Here is a 20,126-nt window from a genome sequence, read left to right as displayed (position 1 = left end):
CTATACACACATTGAGCAATGACTGGCGGACTAGGAGGAGATGTCCATATATAGGGATACACTGGATTGGACACACGCGGGGCGTTTAGCAGGTCTGCTAACATGCCCAGAGTCACCCGGAAGACGATGTTCGGAAGACTAACCTCAAAAGAGCTATTTTCAGAGATGGCATGAATATTGGAGTAAAACTCCCGAACCAACTCCACATAAGGAGTGGGATGACCAATGGTCAAGGCTTGCCACTGGCGAGACTTAAAAATACGTGGAATAAAAGTCTCAGTAAGTTCACCGAGAGAGACTTCACACTCAACAATAAGAGAACGGTGAGAGAAGTTATGAGTATAGAGCTCTCGTGCCTGAGCATTGTGGAAATGTGCCTGAGCATTGTAGAAATGTGCTTGAGCGGAGGCAGGAGGATTATGGCGAGGATGAACACGTCGAGACATGACTTTGGCTGTGGATAGAATCAGTGACCATTAGACAAGGCTAAAGATATTGTGAAGATCCGATGTATGCATGTCTAATATGTCTATTGTGCCCAATGCATGATTCAATGCACATTCCTAATGTAAACCAATGTACACAAATGCACATGTCCAATTCAAAAACAATGTATACTTTGCCAAACTTGGGTTTTAAAAACTCATTTCAAAATGCACAATGCACATGCCCAACAACACAATTTAACAACCCATTTCAATACCCAACAAGAAAAAAAATTTAGCACCTTTTTGGCATTTCATCGAGCACTTCAAGTCCCATGACCCTCCCATAAGCAAACACAATTCCAAACCCAACATACACAATGCCAAGGTTGAGTTTTAAACCCAATGAAAATCCCAAGCCTCAAAGCCAAACACTATCCCAACACTAGGATAGACATGTAATGAATATGGGAACAATGCTATGCCAATGCATGACGAAAATGAGAAACCAAACATCATTGAGGCATTTCACCGAGCACTTGGAGTGCATCCAAGCAAAAACCAAATGCAAAACTTCATGGGAGTTCCATGAACCTCCTCAATACAAGAATGAGAGATTCATTCTCTACACCCAAAGATCAATTAACCCAACTCCAACAATTGACATTTCAAAACAAACTCCATTCTCCAAAAAACCCAAAATCAAAATGCATGTTTATGGAAATGCATGATAGAAATGAAATTAAAAATAAAAAATGATTGAGAAGGAATGAAGATGAGAGATTACCGTGATTAAAAGATGATTTCTTGAGAGAAAACGAATGGAAAGCACACGGAGAGCAAGGGGAGAAGAATCGCACGAAGAAGGGAGAGCGGGGTTGGGTTGTACAAGAAACCATAAATGCTTGGGAAACTCTTCCAATATACAGAAAGTCAAACCTAATGCTGCTAAAACCTGGATGCTTCTGTTTGATTACCTGTAACAATATTACGATACCTGTTTTCCCTTCCTTTTTTTTATTTTTTATTTTATAACATCATCTCTTTTTCTTTTCACTAACATACAAGATTTTTGCACAAAGGAACAATAATGAGGTTGTTTAGCCCGTGATCAATTCTGTGTGTAAATAGAGCTTCATAACACTTTTGATTGCCCCCCAAAACTCAGTGGTGAAACGTCGATTGACCGAGTTGGGAGTGAAGTGTGTGATGCTAGTCACAAATTACAAAAGATACCCATGTTCCAAACCATTGGAAACCATAGGTATATGATACAATTCTCGAAAGACACATGCACCTAGATTTTTAGAAATAACAGCACCAACGACTTATATCACAATCATGGAGTGCATGTAAAGGCAGTAATAACAAATATGAAATATGAAAATGAATAACCACAAAACAAAACAAAACAAAAAAAATGCATGTAAAGCATGCAATTCATGTAATGCATGTTTCAACCCTCAGGTCAATGCACAAATACCAATAGCCTTTCTAAGTAAGTCAAACCACCAAAGCCCATCCAAGGGTTTGGTAAAAAGGTCGACTTGTTGATATTCGGTGGGAATATACTCAAGAGTCACAACATGTGTTTCTACCAGCTCTTGAATAACACGATGTCTAATGTCAATGTGCTTGGTCCTAAAGTGTTGGACATGATTTTTTGAAATGTTTATGGCACTGGTATTGTCACAATAAATGCTCATCACACCTTGAGTAACGCCATAGTCACATAACATTTGCTTCATCCACAAACTGTGTGCAACAGCTGCCTGCAGCAATGTATTCAGCCTCAGTCCTGGACAGAAATATGGAGTTTTGCTTCTTACTCATCCAGTCAACAAGGTTTGTGCCGACATAGAAACACCCACCAGAAGTGTTTTTCCTATCATCTGCATTGCCTACCCAATTAGCATCTGAATAGCCTGCAAGCTCAGTATTAGAGTCTCTAGAATACCTGATCCCATAATTGACTGTCTCATTCACATAGCGAAGTATGCCTTTGACAGCTACCAAATGTGATTCTTTGGGATTGGCTTGAAATCTAGCGCAAACCCTAACACTAAAAGCAATGTCTGGTCTACTTGCAATGAGATACAATAAACTCCCAATTATGCTCCTATATAAGGATTGCTCAACATTCTTGTCTGACCCATCAGTGCTAAGCTTAACACTCATGCTCATGGGGGTTCTAGCATGGCTTTTCCCATCTAATCCAAATTTTTTTATTAATTCCTTTGCATATGTGGATTGAGATATAAACAGCCCATTATCTAACTATTTCACCTAGAGTCCTAAGAAAAAGGTTAGTTCACCTACCATGCTCATTTCAAATTCATTTTTCATTTCTTCAGCAAATTCAAGAGCCAGGGCATCAATAGATGATCTGAATATAATGTCATCCACACAGATTTGATCAATTGTTATGTCTTCTCCAACTTTTCTGATGAATAGTGTCCTGTCAACACTTCCTCTCAGAAAATTGTGATCTTCTAGATACGAAGTTAGCCTCTCATACCAAGCTCTAGGTGCTTGTTTCAAACCATATAAGGCTTTCTTCAACCTATAGACATGATTAGGATATTTTGGATCATTGAAGCCCTTTGGTTGTTCGACGTACACTTCTTCTTGGAGGATCAAAAAGGCACTCTTGACATCCATTTGATACAGCTTGAAACACATGTGGCAAGCAATGCTTAACAATATCCGGATAGATTCAAGTTGGGCAACCGGTGCAAAGGTCTCGTCAAAGTCTATTCCTTCCATCTGGGCATACCCTTGAGCTACTAATCTTACTTTATTTCGCACTATTGTACCATTCTCATCCGACTTATTCTTAAAGATCCACTTAGTGCCACCAAATTGTGATTCTCTGGTCTTAGCACCAAATACCACACATTGTTCCTCACAAATTGGTTTATTTCTTCATGCATAGCATTCAACCAATTCTCGTCATTTAAGACTCCTTCGACTCTTTTTGGTTCAATTTGTGAGATGTAGCTTGAGTGAGCCAATTGATTTATCACTTTCCTTATCAGCCTCATCCTTTCATCTATGTTTCCTATGATGTTATCCTGATGATGATTTAACTTCACTCTCGAAGAAGGATTCTTTCAGTTACTTACCTTTTTATTTGAGGAGGTTTCTAAGTTCTCATTTAGTGCACTAAAATCTTCTTGTCCAGTTTCACTCAGTGGGTGAGTTGGCTCTTCTTTGTTCAATTCTTCTCCAGGAGCATCATTCACCACCACATTTATGGACTCCATAACGGTTTGGGTGCGTAGATTGTAGCTCCTATAAGCATGACTGTTTCTGGAATATCCAAGAAATATTCCCTCATCACTCTTAGGGTCAAACTTAGCTAATTTTTCCCTATCTCTCAAAATGTAGCATTTACTTCCACATCTCATATGGTGTTTTGGAAGTGCTTGGTCGTGGATAGACTCTATTCACAATATGACATGTTGTGTTCACATCTTCTCCCTAGAAGTGAGTAGGTACATTTTTACTGTGTATCATGACTCGTTCCATTTCTTGACTAACTCTGTTCTTCATTTCGACCACTCCATTTTGTTGTGGAGTGATAGGGGCAGAAAATTCTTGATTGATACCTTCTTCATCACAGAAACTCTCAAGATTTGAGTTTTCAAACTCTCTTCCATGATCACTCCTAATTCTAACTATTGCTTTCCCTTGCTCATTATGAAGTTTCTTGCACAAAGTTCTAATCACGTTAGGAGTTTCACCTTTTTCTCTCAAAAATTCTAATAAGGAGTATCTAGTGAAATCATCTACCATTACCAGTATGTATTTCTTTCCCCATAAGCTCTTAGTTCTAAAGGGTCTTCTAAGATCAATGTGCAGCAACTATAATGGTCATTCGGTCAAGATAGCCGTTGTGTTCTTGTGAGCTATTCTAACTTGTTTTCCCAATTGACATGACTCACACACAGGAGTCTCCACTGTACCCAGCTCAGTCAACCCTGCCACCATCTCTTTCTTGGCAATCTTAGACAGATTTTTGTGATTCACATGTCCAAGTCTTTGATACCAAAGGTCAGTAGCCTCACTCTTAGCACTATTGCAACTGTACTGAGGTCTAGGGGCGATGCCATAACAATTATCAGATGTCTCTGTTCCCTGCATCATACAATTTCCATTATTATCTAAAATAATGCACATTTCTTTTGAAAAACGGACTTTTGCACCATTATCACACATTTGGCTTATACTAGGGAGATTTGCTTTTATCCATCAACAAATAGGACTTCTCTCAAGAAGGGCAGTCTAGGTATTTTAATTTCACCCCTTCCAATTATATCAACTTTTCCACCATTTCCAAATATTACTGCTCCATACTTGTACTCTTCAACCGTTTTAAATAGGCTACTATCGCCTGACATGTGGCGAGAACATCCACTATCAAGGTACCGCATATAGGTGTCTCTGGTCTAGTGTGTGCCACATAGCACGTGTTTCTTTCTCCATTTCTGACCCACATGTTTCTAAGTTTTAGAGAGCTACCCTTTTTGCTAGTCGACAGTTGGTCTACCTTGACATTGAGCATCTCATTTTGTCTAGTTAAGGCTCGGACTTGACTCCAAAGATTCAAATGCCCTCTTCTTGATTCGCTAGTTCCATTTCTCATGGGATTCCTCCTAAGCTCATAGCAGTTTGGTCGAATGTGACCAGCCTTACCACAATTATGGCACATGTAGTTCTCTTTGCGATCTCTTTGTCCCTTGATAGATGAGGCATACTTAGGAGCAGTTATGAGATTTTTACCCATTTTTGGAGAGTACACACTTCTACTTTGAGAGGGTGTATGATTATACATGGTGTATCTGTTCAATTTAAAACAGTCCGCTACAACATGACCAGTCTTACCACAGTGATGAAAAACAGGGCTTGTATTTCGAGCTCTTGACTTCTCGTGAGACGAAACATCCATTTTTACATGTGAGGATTTGTTATCCTTGTCAAATGGGTTAGCATTCCCATTTGTGGTTGATTCACGAACAAACACAGTTTTTCTCCCATTTTTATAGGAGACTTTTGAGGTAATAGCTGCATCAGATTTCTCTGCATCATATCCTAGCCCACTCTTGTCACCAGGAGGCTTTCCTAACCTCAGGATTTCATCCAGCTTTTCTTTTCCAGTAGACAAAGATTTCAATTTATCCTTCAGCAAAATCATCTCACTTTCTTGATTTTTTTATTCCTCTTCCAGAGAAACAAACATTCCTCATTTTCAACTGATAAGCTAGACCAATGGCTTCATTTAATTTGCTTTGAAGCCCTTCATTTTCTCGTTTGCTAAAGTCTATCTCCTCAATGTGCGTTTTGTTGAGTTTTCTCAATTTAACACATTCCTTGTACAACTTCTCGTAGACTTCTTACAACTGATCTTCATACCCAGATTCATTTTCAGATATGCTCCCATCATTAGACACTTGTTCACTACATTGACTTTTGCTGTTAACAAAGGCAGTGAACACCATGTAGTTGAGATTTCATTTTGGAGAAACGTTATCTGTCACTTGACTCTGATTCACTCTCACTTAGGGATGCAATCTTAGCTCTTTCTTTTGCCTTTTTGTAATTTGCACATTTCAAGCGAATGTGTCCAAATCCATGATATTCATGACACTGCACCTTTGATTGTACCTTGTCTTTATTTGCTCTAGTGTACTTCTCAGTGCTTCTCTCCTTGTTCCCTGAACTTGAGCCTCTATTATATCTTTCAAACTTTTTCTTCTTTGGCCTCTGGTTCTTGTTGTTTCTAGCCACAAACATGATCCTGAACTTCTTAGCATAAAATGTTATTTCTCTGTCACTCATAGCTGACTCATAGGATGACTCATCTAACTCCTCTCTAATGGTATTGAGGGCTATGGACTTGTGTTTCTTATCCACAGGAAGAGCATGTTCATATGTTTGTAGAGAGCCCACCAACTCTTCAATTCTCATACTGGCCAAATCTTTGCTTTCTTCAATAGCAGTAACTTTAGGATGAAACCTCTCAGGAAGAGATCTGATGACTTTTCTCACAATTATGTTCTCAGAAATTCTGTCCCCTAAATTAAAATGAGAATTGAAAACATCATTTAGTTTGGCATAGAAGACATCAAAAGTTTCATCATACTTCAGTCTAAGTTCTTCAAAACTCATGGTCAGCATTTGAAACTTAGAATTCTTTACAGCCTTGGTACCTTCATGGGTAACCTCAAGAATGTCTCAAGTTTCTTTGTAATTCTCACACATGGAGATTCTCTTGAACTCCTCACGAGCACCTCTCAATTTCTGCATCAACAGCAGCTCCGGACTCTTCCGGCCAATCAACACGTCCACTTCAATGGACTTTAAATAAGATTTGATCTTGAGTATGGTGTGGTGGAGATGTGTTTGTCCAAGAAAGATTCACAATGTGGGGAAAAGTTTCTCTCGATGGCTCTTGGAAGCAACTAGGGTTTTTGCTCTGTTTCACCACACCACAGAACAGAAATAAGTTGTTCTATATATAGACCCAACAGATCACTACGCTCAAAATTCTGAATTTTAAGTTGTCTTGAACATTGGCTTGAGCAAGGTGTCGAGTGCACGTTGGCTTTCAGAAACTGCTTGAGCGACACGTAAAGTGCACACATCGAGCGAACCTCTCTGGAAGAGTTCTGCTTGAGCACCACGTCGAGCGCACATTGAGCGAACCTCTCTAGATGGATTTGCTCGAGCACTGAGTCAAGCGAACCTCTCTGGATGGGTTCTACTCGAGCACATATCAAGCGCACATCAAGCAAACCTCTCTGGAAGGTTCCGCTCGAGTGTTACGTCAAGCACAAATCGAGTGAACCTCTCTAGAAGGTTCAGCTCGAGCGCCAATTGAGCGTCAGTTGAGCCGCATTGAGCACACTTCAATCTTTTTCATATTACACCACTTCAACATTTGTTACAACAGAATTTTACATAAGTTTTCACAAGAATATGCCAATCAACTAATTTTTCCCTCAACACTAATATTTCACGTGCATCACATACATATTTAGTTCTTGATCGTTTGAAGCAAGACTCCTCGTGTAACATGTTTTCTCGTTTCTTGGAAAAAAAAAAACATGTACCAAGCTTGCTTGCTGCATAAAGGCAGATGCACGGAGGAGTAGGGTCAACCGATAGCTTTTTTTATTTTATTTTATTGAAAAACCTCACTTTAGAGCATTCTCAATGGATTAGCTAAAACTAAAGAATATTTTTTATGAATGTAAGAGAAATTTGACTTTTGACTATTCTATTTACATAATCTCATATTGGAATAGCTATTTTTTTATTATATAATAATAAAATAATATAAGATAAATTTTATTTTTATTATCCACATCAAATCTTCATATTAAATTATCTAATTTTCTACTTCTCTGTTATTATTTCTTCTTTGTTTAACCTTTTCAATTCTTCCGATAGATAGTAAAAGTGTGGTTGTGGAGGTGACAGGAAAGAGAAGAAGTTGGATTTGCGCACGAGAGATTATGAGATTGGTGACATGTGATTGTTCCATGATGGAACATGTCATTGACAAACCTTAACTTCCTCTCTCTCTCTCTTCCTTGTCTTTAGTGATGATAGAAACACCTCTCTCTCTCTCTCTCTCACTCGTCCTTCTTCTTCCCCAAACGTTTTGTAATTAAAATAAAATATTATTAATCTTCTCCACGGCTGGGTTAAAATTAAATTTTTTTTTTAAATTTTTTTAGAAATTTCGAGTAAGAAAACATTTGCAAGTAGTGAGAAATTATTTTTTACATGCATTGAGAGAATTTATGTTTGATTTTTGTTATTTATTACTAAAATATTTAATAAATTAATTATTCAATTATTGGTGAAACCATACATTTTTCAACGTTTCATAAATACATCTAAACTCATTTTAGAGCACTGACATTATACTAGCCAAATTCCAGTCCAAGTCTAAAATATAGATAACTTTTGCCAAAATGACATGCATTGAACTCATAAAAAAACGCTTAACTTAAGTTTTGAGCTACAATAATTTCAAATTTGAAAAGGCATTGTTCATCCATTAACCTATATTTTATTCCCAAATAATCAACAAAGGTAATCAATTTCCCAAGCTTTCACTTTCCTTTTCTCTTTTTTTCTCTTTTCTCTCCCTTTTTCCATCCTTCCTCTCAAGCCCGACACCTTTTCTCTCTGTTCTCTCCCTTTTTCTCGAGCCCGACAACAGCTTCCTCTCCCTTTCTCTTGTAAAGCTTCATCCGGCAGTGGGTTTCTCTTCTTTTCTCTATTTTTTTTCATTTTGTTCTCCCTTTCTCTCTTCGTCCAGCCTTTGTGTTTGTTCTACACCATCAATCGATAGCTAGCTTCCTTCTGGCCTGTGCTATGACGCCTTCTGAGGAACTTTAATCCAAAGCCCTAGACTACCTCTCCGAGACTGTGTCTTTCGATTTGAATATATGCGAGGGTAAAAATTTCTAAAATTTCTCTTTTATCTTACTTGATTTTGTGCTGATCTTTATTGTTGTTAGTTCTATTTTGTTGAGTTTAGTGTTTGTATTTTAGTGATTGTCATTTTAGGTTTTGATTTTGTGATCAGAACACAAAATTTGTCTTGAACATGTCCATGTTTTTGTGATCATGTCCATGTTTTAGGTTCTGATTTTGTGATCATGTCCATGTTCTTCTACAAAGATCTGTCCTGAACATGTCATGTCCATATTTGCAAAACCCAATTTTCTGCCAAAAAGAGCAAGAGTTTAATTACTAGCCGAAGTGGTTTTTATATTAATAGACGTGGGGTAGAAGTGATTTGAATTTGTACGTTTGAAGAACATATTAGTTTATAGTGTATTTCCAAACAAATCTTTCTAAAATTTGGCAAAGTTCAAAATAAAAGGAAGTTTTCAGATTACTAGAGATGTGAATGTCAGTGTGCAGCATAACAAGAATATTGAGATGGTTATTATTATGATTAACATGTTAAGTACAAAATCCATGGGTTTAGATGGTTTGTTTCATTCCTCAGATTTTGTAAACTTCTTGTTGGGTGACTTGGGGCAAGTTGCTACTAGATATAATCTGTCACCAAAATATGCCCTTAGGCCCCTTACTACTACTTTGATGCACTTAATTTGCACTTGGGGGAAAAATATGTTGGATGCATTTGCTTATCGTCTAAAAGAACTACAACTTTAGGTCATGCATGATGAAGTGTCAATGCATGACCTAAAGATTTAGGTTCATGATTGTCACAACTAAAATATTAAACCAGCAGTAGATTAGAATAAAAAAAATGAGGAGACAGCTTTGAATGGTCTTCACATCATTATTTGTGCACCACCCATAAATTCCATGGTTAACAACTTTGAGTTACTTAAATTCCAATATACCTTTGGTGCATATACTTAGTCTGCAATACGAGGAGACAACTTCTTAAAGTTATTCAAGCATTTTTCATTGTTCTTCCCCTCAACCAAAAAATCCAATTCCTGATGGCGATGGCATCAAAGACCAAATAACAATATAGTTAGAAAAGAATATATAGAACACAACTACAACTTTGGTGCATATACATACACAGTTTGCAATAACTACAGCTTTGGTGCATAGTCTGCATGACCTAAAGCTTTGGTGCAATAACTACAGCTATGGTGCAATAAACGACATGATCTTTGATTTTTGGTACTGCTACTGCTAGCAATTTGACTACGTACTTCTACTATATAGATGTTTTGTTTTGTTGGTGAAAATGCTGGGTAGCAACTGGTTTATGAACTGTTTTGTTGGTGCAAATGTTAGTGGAAATATTGTTGAATGTGAACTTACAAAAATCAGATCAAAGGTTGCTGAATGTTGGTGCAAATATACTTTGTATTTACTGAATGTTGATGGAAATGTTGCTGAATGGTTTACGATAGGTATTTTGTGTATTTGCAAAATATTAAAAAAATAAAAAAATTATTATCAAAATATATAATATTATATTATTATTTTAATTTTAAGATGACTAGTCCAATATGAATTTATATCTCTATTGGTATGCATTTTAGCCAAAAAATTTAATTTTAATCAAAATTTAAACTTGACAATACTTAAGCTATTGCCAATATTACTCTCAACATTTAAATATATATCTAATTTATTTTAGATAAATTTTATAAAATTTATTCTATTATTTTAACTTAGTACTATTCATAAAATTGAACTCATAGTTATGCGTCTAAACGCAATCATAATCAACGCGGAATTGACTTCGAGCACCTCTTCACCGAATGCTGTGCTCATTTTTCCACTGCTTATCACTTAGGGAGGGTCCGCCTGGTTTTTATCTTTTTTGTCTTTCGGTGATGTCATACTAGTCTAACTTGGCTTCACCCTTATCATCGTAGCTAGCTTGAATTTACAAGAATTTAAAAAAAAAAAAAAAAACAGAAAGAAAGAAAACAAATAATATGCCATAAAATATAATTAATGTGTTATTTTGTAAGACCTTTTATTAAAGGAAAATGCTAGAAGGACCGAGAGATTCCAACCGATGCTTGACCGATGCCACATGTAATATTTTTAATGGCCCGTATAAAGTGAAAAGAAAACCTGGTTAGCCCCCTCGTAACCCCTTCCCCTTCGCACAGATCTACCTCCATCACCTTCGCACGCCTTCCTCCCTCTTCTCCCTCTCGCACTGAAATTATTCTGTATATTTCTCTCTCTAAGTTTCATTTCTCTATTTTAGATTTTCTTTCAAGATTTTTCTGAAGAGTTTGTGAATCTGGATTTCTATTTAGTTCGTGGAACCTGTGAAACCTGGGTTTCTGTTTGGTCTGAAGAGTTTCACTTCTCTGTTTGGTTTGAAGAGTTTCACTTCTGTTTGAACCTCCTAGTTTTTTTTTTTCTAATTTTATTTTGATTGTGACCACTTGTTGAGTTTATGAATCTGTCTGGATTTTTTTTTTTCCTTCTAATTTTATTTCTTTCATGACAACTTGTTTGTTCACTGAGAAGAACTACAAGGAAAGTGAAATTGGAGAGGATGCCATAGGGACCGAGGAAGAAATGCCTTCTTCAATGAAAGGAAATGATTTGAGAGGAGCCACCGAGGTGATCGGCGTGTCGTGGGGCAAGACAGAATTGAAGATGCATATTGGTGCCAGGAAATAAAGTTTACAAGGAAAATTTTGGTTCTAGTAGTCGCACTTTATGTGTTTGTTAACAGAGGAAGGATAGTCACAGAGGAAGGATGGTCACAGATCAGGAAGGATGCATTAATTCTAAAACCCAACTGTTTCCTCGTGTAGAAGTGATAATGTTCATGTGTTGATTTAATACATTTTAAGCTCTTTTATACACTTTAAGCCATACAGTTTCTTTACTCTAGTCATGGTATATCCGTCTTCATCATTCAAAGGCGCATTAATCTTAGTCTTACACTCTAATTTTTCTGTTTGTCTTGACTTGAGAATATTGACAGTCTTACTAATTGATGTGATTTGACGCGCACATACTAAGATAAATCATCTAATAATCTCATCTTCTTCTTGTTTAGAATTCTTTCTACACACTCCAAACTCTTTATGCTTGGCATAGTTCATACAGTAAGACTGAATTTCATCTTCAGATGAGAATGTTATCCCAACCTTAGGTTCTTCACTGGTTTCATTGAAGAGTTGCTAGCAACTCTTCCCTCATCATATTCATTCTCCGAGAGATTTATGTTAAAATCCATTGTAAGTCCAACTTTTGAATAAATATAAAAAGATCCAGCCGAATTGAAAACAAAGTCAGAGTATAAAAATGCGGAAAAAAACATTATTTGTATTGTACATTGACATTTTAAATCTAGAAATGCAACCTAAATCATGGATGGACAATATAGGTGAGATGGTATGCACAGTTCAATCAAGAAATGAAACCTAACCTGTGGATGGATAAAATCAAATCAACTGCACTATCCCCTATAGGCACCTAATGGAGTTTTTTCAAGAATATTTAGACATGAAACTTTCGGATAATTTGATTTTTTTTAAACCAACCCTTAGGTTCCTTATCACAAATAGGTGGACTGCAATATGATAATTATAGAATTTTTTCAAGAATATTCAGAAAAATAGCTACTAAAATATTTTATTATTTTAACATAAAAAACAGACCACAACGACAATAGTTAGGAATGACTAGTCTCAAATGTAAATAAAAAAGAGAAAAAAAAAAACTTACAGCTCAGATTCGCGTGGGAGTGAGGGAGGTGGGAGGGGAGTAGGCTGGGAACGAAAGTCTTTGCAAGAAAAAAACCTCTGTTGCGCAGACAGAACGATGGAGGGAGCGGGACGGGGAGATAGCGGGATAGGGGAGCGAGCGGGAATGGGTATTACACGAGTTTTCCCTCTCTCTTTCTTTCTTCCTATCTCTTTTTTTATTTTTTTCTTGTTTTGTTTTTAATATCTTAAATTATCACGTGCAAATCGGTCAATTGTCGGTACGAATTGTGGGCTCTCTAACATTGTCCTTTATTAAAAAAATGTAATAAACTTAGTATAAAAAAAAAAAAAAAAGTATTTAAGTTGCATGCTGGAAGGGGAATAAGATGGTAGTATTCAGTTCCTTCTTCGAATCACATCACTCTTTCCTGTCATAAATCTGCCTTCAACCACTTCTACTGATCTGGAAATTACTCCGATTTATTTCCGAGCCGTGCTTACACTTTCTTCCTCTGTGCTCACCCAACCCTTTTTTAAATGCTATTTCCGAATGCCTCGATCAATCTCGTACCAAACAGTGGCCAAGATGCTTAGATTCTTCTCTGTATTTATCTTCCTTTCAATCCCAGTTTCATCCCAGCCTACCGAGCTCTTCTTTCGGGGATTCAAAGATGTGGGCACCGACAAATTTACCTTAGACGGCAACGCTAAGATCCAGAAATCCGGCATTCTACAGTTAACCAACGACACCGGTCGGTTGATGGGCCACGGCTTCTTTGACTCGCCGTTTCGGTTCAAGAACTCTAGCACTGGTAAAGCTCTATCTTTCTCCACCTCGTTTGCTTTTGCTATTGTCCCCGAGTATCCTAAGCTCGGAGGCCATGGCCTCGCTTTCACAATCGCCACCTCCAAGAATCTAAATGCTCTGCCTCGGCAGTACCTCGGTCTCCTTAATTCCGGCGACATCGGGAATTTCTCTAATCATCTCTTCGCTGTTGAATTCGACACTGTCCAAGACCTCGAGTTCGGAGACATAAACGACAACCATGTTGGCGTCGACATCAATAGCTTAGAATCCAACGCTTCCGCCGCCGCAGAATATTTCACTAGCGATTCAACCAAACAAGATCTTAACCTCAAGAGCGGGAGTTCTATTCTAGCTTGGATCGACTACAATTCAGCTGAAAATGTCCTCAACGTTTCGGTTTCGCCATTTTCTTCAAAACCCAGTAAGCCACTCTTGTCACTAAAAGTAGATCTCTCGCAGATCTTTCAAGAATTTATGTTCGTTGGGTTCTCTGCTTCGACGGGTTTGCTCGCTAGCTCACACAGCATCTTGGGCTGGAGCTTCAAGATCAACGGGCAAGCAGCAGCCCTTGATCTCTCTTCTCTACCGTCACTACCAGGACCCAAGAAGAAGCACAAAGCTCTTTTAGTAGGGGCTTATGTTTCAGCTGTCGTTCTTTTACTATCCGCCATCTCCGCTGCCTTTTACCTGTTCAGGAAGATAAAGAACGCCGACGTAATCGAGGATTGGGAACTTGAACTTGGGCCACATCGTTACTCTTATCAAGAACTGAAGAAAGCAACCAAACGTTTCCGAGAGAGAGAGCTACTTGGTCGAGGTGGGTTCGGTCGAGTTTACAAAGGGACGCTTCCAAATTCGAATATCCAAGTTGCGGTGAAGAGAGTCTCGCACGATTCCAAACAGGGTCTGCGGGAATTCGTGGCGGAAATAGCCAGCATCGGTCGGCTTCGCCACCGGAATTTGGTTCAGTTATTGGGCTGGTGTCGCAGGCGAGGCGATCTTCTTCTAGTGTATGATTTCATGGCCAACGGGAGCTTAGACAAGTTCTTGTTCGATGAGCCAATAACAGTTCTCAATTGGGAGCAAAGGTTGAAGATCATAAAGGATGTCGCTTCTGGGCTTCTGTACTTGCACGAGGGCTATGAACAGGTCGTGATTCACAGAGATGTAAAGGCTAGCAATGTGTTGCTAGACAGTGAACTCAACGGGAGACTAGGCGATTTTGGGCTTGCTAGACTGTACGAGCACGGCTCGAACCCCAGCACGACCCGGGTGGTGGGAACTTTAGGGTACCTTGCACCAGAGCTGCCTAGAACAGGCAAGGCCACGACAAGCACGGATGTGTTCGCATTTGGTGCACTGTTGCTTGAGGTTGCCTGTGGCCGGAGGCCCACTGAGCAGAACGCAACGCCCGAGGAGTTAGTTCTGGTGGATTGGGTCTGGGACAGATTCATAGAAGGGAAGGTCCTTGATGTTATAGACCCTAAGCTGAATGGAAAGTACGAGGAGGCTGAGGTGGTGATGGTGCTGAAGTTGGGGCTTATGTGTTCAAGCAACACGCCAATGGCACGGCCAAGCATGCGGCAAGTGGTGAGGTATTTGGAAGGAGAGGTTGAGATCCCGGACAACTTGAAGGCGCCAGGTGAGTACGTTAATGGAGGCAAGGGTCATCTTGCAGAGGGTTTCGATGATTTTGTGCACTCGTTTCCGTCTACGTCCGTTGATCGATCGAGTTCGTACATATTCACGAGGAACAGAGAGATGGATGCTAGTTTTGCTTCTTTTTCGGCTTCTTCTCTCTCCCTTCTCAGTGGCAGAGGAGAAACTGGCTCTCTTAATTGTGATCAGGAAATAAGTTCATAATTATTATTAATGTTCATTATAGTTTTTCATAATTTCCTTCCTTATTATTGCACTCTGAGTTCTCTCAAAACCCTTATTCCTCAGGAGCGGAGGAGGGTGAATTAGATCTTTATTTGTCGACGATGTAGATTTTCATGATTTTAGCCTCACGTAGAGTTTACAGAGATCAAAATTCTACTCGATCATCAGCTACTATTTATCATCTCATACTTCATATTCTATAAAAAAAAATATCTACTGATCTATAAAAAACATATTTCTACTCTATAAAAACAAAATTTACATCACCGCGTGGGATGTGAGATGTGAAGATTTGTAAGTTGCTGATTATCAAGAAGACATTACACAATACATATGGTGCTAGCTAGCTAGCTAGAAAAGTCTTAAAAATCACGTAGACCTGCAAGTCTTCTTTTCTTTGTTTCTATACTTCCAATTTATATATAGTCGTTGGCGTTGTGGACTTGTCGTGCGAAAGGTGATGATAATGTACGTGAGTGGGTGTTGTTGTCTCCCAAAATGCAAAGAGAAGCAGCCTACTAATTTATGCTAATTCAAATTAGCAAACATACAAATATAATTGGTAATTGCGTGTTGTCATCTAATCCGGTATTATTATTATTATTGTAACCAAAATGTCGCCAACTACCCATATCTTTGTGAGAAAACACGATGATGATTTTAGACCAAAAACTCCAAATTTCTGGCTAATATGCTAATGAAATGGTGAATGAAGTCAACTCGGTCCATGCTCATCGTGTACATCATCATGAAACATGACTTATGATCACTCGCCATCTATTTCATGACTGAAAGCTTTGGCATGTCTTCCATTATAAGGAACCGTGTAGCACATGAGGTTACTTCTACAAACAAACGAATAGACCATACTAGATATGATTAATCATACCCGTATGGCTGGTAATTAATATATGTCATATTCGGTCAATTTCATATCATTAAGAAACGAAATAAGCGATATTGAGTTTGATATAAACAAGTTTTAAGTCAAAATTGATTAACTTAATAATAAACGGATAAATTGCAGATTAATTGGTGAAATCCGTAATCCATTGGTATATCATGAATAAATTTTATTTTTAAATTTTATAAATATATAGTATTATATTTTTTTTATTGTGATATTAATATTAGTATTTGACTACATTATATCTCAAACTATTAAACATTTTTGTTAATATGTAATTTTATTTTATAAAAATAATAGTTTTCGTTTATATTATAGGTTTGGATATTGATAATAAAATATCCAATTGTAATTGTGAATTATTTATATAGTTATCCTTTTTTTATATATGAAGTTATATTAATTAGGTTAAAAAATAAGTATACGGATAAGTTCAACCTATTTATATGAAACGAGATAAACTAGTTAGAGCAGATTAATCTAATAAAAGTTAATTACTAAACATGTTAAGCAGGTCGTATCGTGTAACCCATTAATTAAATGGGTCGAATTCGTATTTTAGGATTTGACCCGTTTTATTAAAATGTGTTGGGTTAAGGTTGACCCATATAATCTAATATTTATTACTCAACACGATTCGTAAACACAAATTGCTACCCGTTGTAACACATACAACCATTTTTAATGCCCTTTATATAACTATATTTTTAAATGTGGATATTTATAAAAAATAAAATAATAGTTACACTTTTATAAATTATTTTATAAAAGTGTTTCTCATTTATAATTGTGTATATCATTTTACATTACACGTTGCTTTGTATAACAAAAAAGCCCACCATTTGAATCGAGGAGTTATCAGTAGTTTTGATTACACATAAAATATATAGTAAAATCATTTCAAATTAATTAGGGTGATCCCAAAGCAAATTCATAAACAATAAATGTAACAATGATAAATATATACATGCATGATTAAGAACTTTTAATTCTCACCGGAAACATGAATAATGCCTCTTTGAGACAGTTCATTTAAAATAATTTATTTAAAAATTAAGGGTTCATGGGTTTTGAATCAAGGAATGACCCACAGGGTTGAATTAATGTCAATGGTTTTTGAAAGATACTGCTTTTATTTCAACTTTTCCTCAAAAGACGACCAAGTTTCTCTGTATGCAGTATGGGTTACGAGAAGATATGGTCCAACATTAATTTATTCAATGTCTTTTTTGAAATTTCTTTTTAAGCATAATGATAGTGGGCGACGTTGATGACACTCTCATCCGGCAACCATACGGCAGTCCCACGTCAGCACGAAAATAATTTTTTATTTTTTATTTTAAGCTATGAAAAATCACATTTAAGTTTTTAACCAACATAAATTAGGTAATAGATATTATGTAATCAGATGTTCACTAATTTTATTTAAAAATCTTTACAATTTTATTTAAAAATCTTTACACTACATATAAATTTAGATAATCTAATTTAATTTAAAAGATAAATTCTAAATTTTAAATTTTATAAATTAAATTATATCATATAAATAATGTTGGCTTAAAAATTTTAAATAAATTATTATTATTATTATTATACAATAAAGACGTGAGATTCTTACAAATCTATTGAAAGCGATAATGACAATCTTGTTTGGATTTGCTGTAAAATCGTCTCCACACAGTCGGTGTTTGAGGGTCAAGAGTCGTTGTTTGCCGCTGACTAATCATCTAGAATGATTTGAAAATTAGTTCAAAGCTGTACCTATTTCTTCTGTCACCGATCGAAACTAGACATTGCAATGCACTTCACGCGAATGCGGAGGCCATGCTTGTTTGTTAAAATCATCCCAATTTATCTTAAATAATTTATTAATAGCATTTATTATTTTTTTAATTTTTAACAAAAAATTAAATACATCTCAACCTATTTCATAAATTTAAATATATATATCAACTTATTTACATTTAAATACATTTCAATGAGACTCACAAAACATTATCATTTACTGATCAACTCAGATCATTTAAAATTACCTCAACATCTAAACGCAATATGAGAAGATGGAAAATAATACAATGGCCGATATAAGACATGATCCTTGTTTATCCCAGATTCCTTATGTTAAATTGGGTTAATTCCAATTAGTTCAAATGGATTGGAATTTTCACAAGTTCGGATATTTGCTCGTTTTATAGTCCAAGTCAAATTGTTATGATTGCACTTCTACATCACTTAGATGGATACTAGAGTCCTCTAGAATAATTCCACACAAGGACTCGTTTGTTTTCAGAGATGAGATGAGATGAGATGAGTTGAGATTAAAATTAAAAAGTTGAATAAAATATTATTAGAATATATGTTTTAATATTATTTTTATTTTGGGATTTGAAAAAGTTGAATTGTTTATTTTATTTTGTGTGGAGATTTGAAAAAGTTATAATGATGAAGTAAGATGAGATGAGATGAGATGTTTCCTGAAAACAAACGAGGCTTAATATCAAGAGCACAAAATGGTTGCTCTAGAAAATTATAGAAATGTGATAGCCTTTAGTTTGTACGTCTACTTTTTCTACACTAGAGTTTTCTAATGGGGTGATTAATCATCTAACCTCAACTTAAGTACTAGTGGTGGGGAGTTAATCAATTGCGAATGGCGAAAAGCGATTTTGGTTCTTGGGTTTTTACGTGTTTCTGCATGGCAACCATGGGACCCCATGATGGTCCTATGTCAGCGGCCAAAACTCATTCCTTTGCAAACCCGGTATCTGCCACTCCTCAACCAACCGCTTCATGATATTTCTTTATCCATGAGAGCTCCAAAAGTGATGGATGGGAGATGTAATTTCAGTTTTCAAAAGAGGAGATTCAGAAATCAGCGAAACCATTTCGATTTTCGTTGGTTTTGAAATTTTTGAGGCAACACCTGTCTTTGGATGCCATTCGTTTGTTCATAAAGAGTAAATGGGGATTATCAGGGGTGGCAGTAGTCTCTGTCATGAGATTGCATCGTAAAGTTTTTATCCGTCTTACGTCGAAAGAGGATTTCAACAAGGCTTTTTTGCGTGAAGCTTGTGACATTGATGGTATTCAATATAGATCATTTCACTGGTCTCCAGATTTTGTTGAGGAGGAGGAGCCATCTGTTGTGCCCGTCTGGGTATTCCTTCATTGTCTTGCCCTGAACTTCTACCAGTCCTCTATTTTACGTATTCTAACGGCATCCATTGGAAAGCTTATTCGTAGTGATAATTCTACACGATGCACGGCGTGAACGGATGGTGCGAGAGTTTGTTTAGAGTTGGATGCGGCAAATAAACCTATTACATAGTTCTGGATTGGGATGTTAATGAGTCCTTCTAGTAGTCTTCAAAAAGTGATTTATGAAACGCATCCACCGTACTATATTCACTGTAAAAGGCAGGGACATAATGAGAAGACTTGCAAAAAATAGAAACTATTGAGAGATAAGGAGAAGCCTTTAGTGAGAAAGGTAGATAGGGTGGTGAAGAAGCCTAATAATGCTTTGATTGATCCCAATGGAGATGCTGGAGAACGGACGAAGGTTTTGGTGTTGGAAGGTATAGAAGATTTAAATCCGAACAGAGTGGCTTATATTCCTCACAATCAAACGAGTGTAATAGATCATGGGGTGATGGCTTTGATCTTGGTTAACAGTGTTAAGAGGACAGATGAAGATGTAGAGATGCCATTGACTCAATCATTCACTCCAGATCAGGGGAAAAAGGAAACTGAGGTAAGACCAATTGTTGATGGAATAGAGAATGATATTTCTCGATAAAAAAAAATGGAACAACACGAGGATATGTATGGGAAGACTAAAGAGTTGGCTCCAATGGATAGAAATCAGTTACAGTTCGAAGAAGATTTACTAGTTCACA

General features: G+C 36.9%; 2 protein-coding genes across 2 annotated transcripts; one reads left to right on the top strand and one right to left on the bottom strand.

Moving 5' to 3' along the window:
• Positions 1-2,153: 2,153 nt before the first annotated feature.
• LOC121265908 (secreted RxLR effector protein 161-like) lies at positions 2,154-2,603 on the bottom strand. Its single transcript, XM_041169572.1, has one exon. The coding sequence runs from the start codon at positions 2,601-2,603 to the stop codon at positions 2,154-2,156; it is 450 nt and encodes a 149-aa protein (XP_041025506.1).
• Positions 2,604-12,997: 10,394 nt separating this feature from the next.
• Positions 12,998-15,331, top strand: LOC121266596 (L-type lectin-domain containing receptor kinase S.4-like). Its single transcript, XM_041170468.1, has one exon. The coding sequence runs from the start codon at positions 13,179-13,181 to the stop codon at positions 15,297-15,299; it is 2,121 nt and encodes a 706-aa protein (XP_041026402.1). The 5' UTR covers positions 12,998-13,178; the 3' UTR covers positions 15,300-15,331.
• The last annotated feature ends 4,795 nt before the right edge of the window (positions 15,332-20,126 follow it).

This window comes from Juglans microcarpa x Juglans regia, chromosome 5D (assembly GCF_004785595.1).
Source record: "Juglans microcarpa x Juglans regia isolate MS1-56 chromosome 5D, Jm3101_v1.0, whole genome shotgun sequence".
NCBI lineage: Eukaryota > Viridiplantae > Streptophyta > Magnoliopsida > Fagales > Juglandaceae > Juglans > Juglans microcarpa x Juglans regia.
The sequence above is the reverse complement of the archived record's forward strand: the minus strand, read 5'-3'. Positions and strand labels throughout refer to the sequence as shown.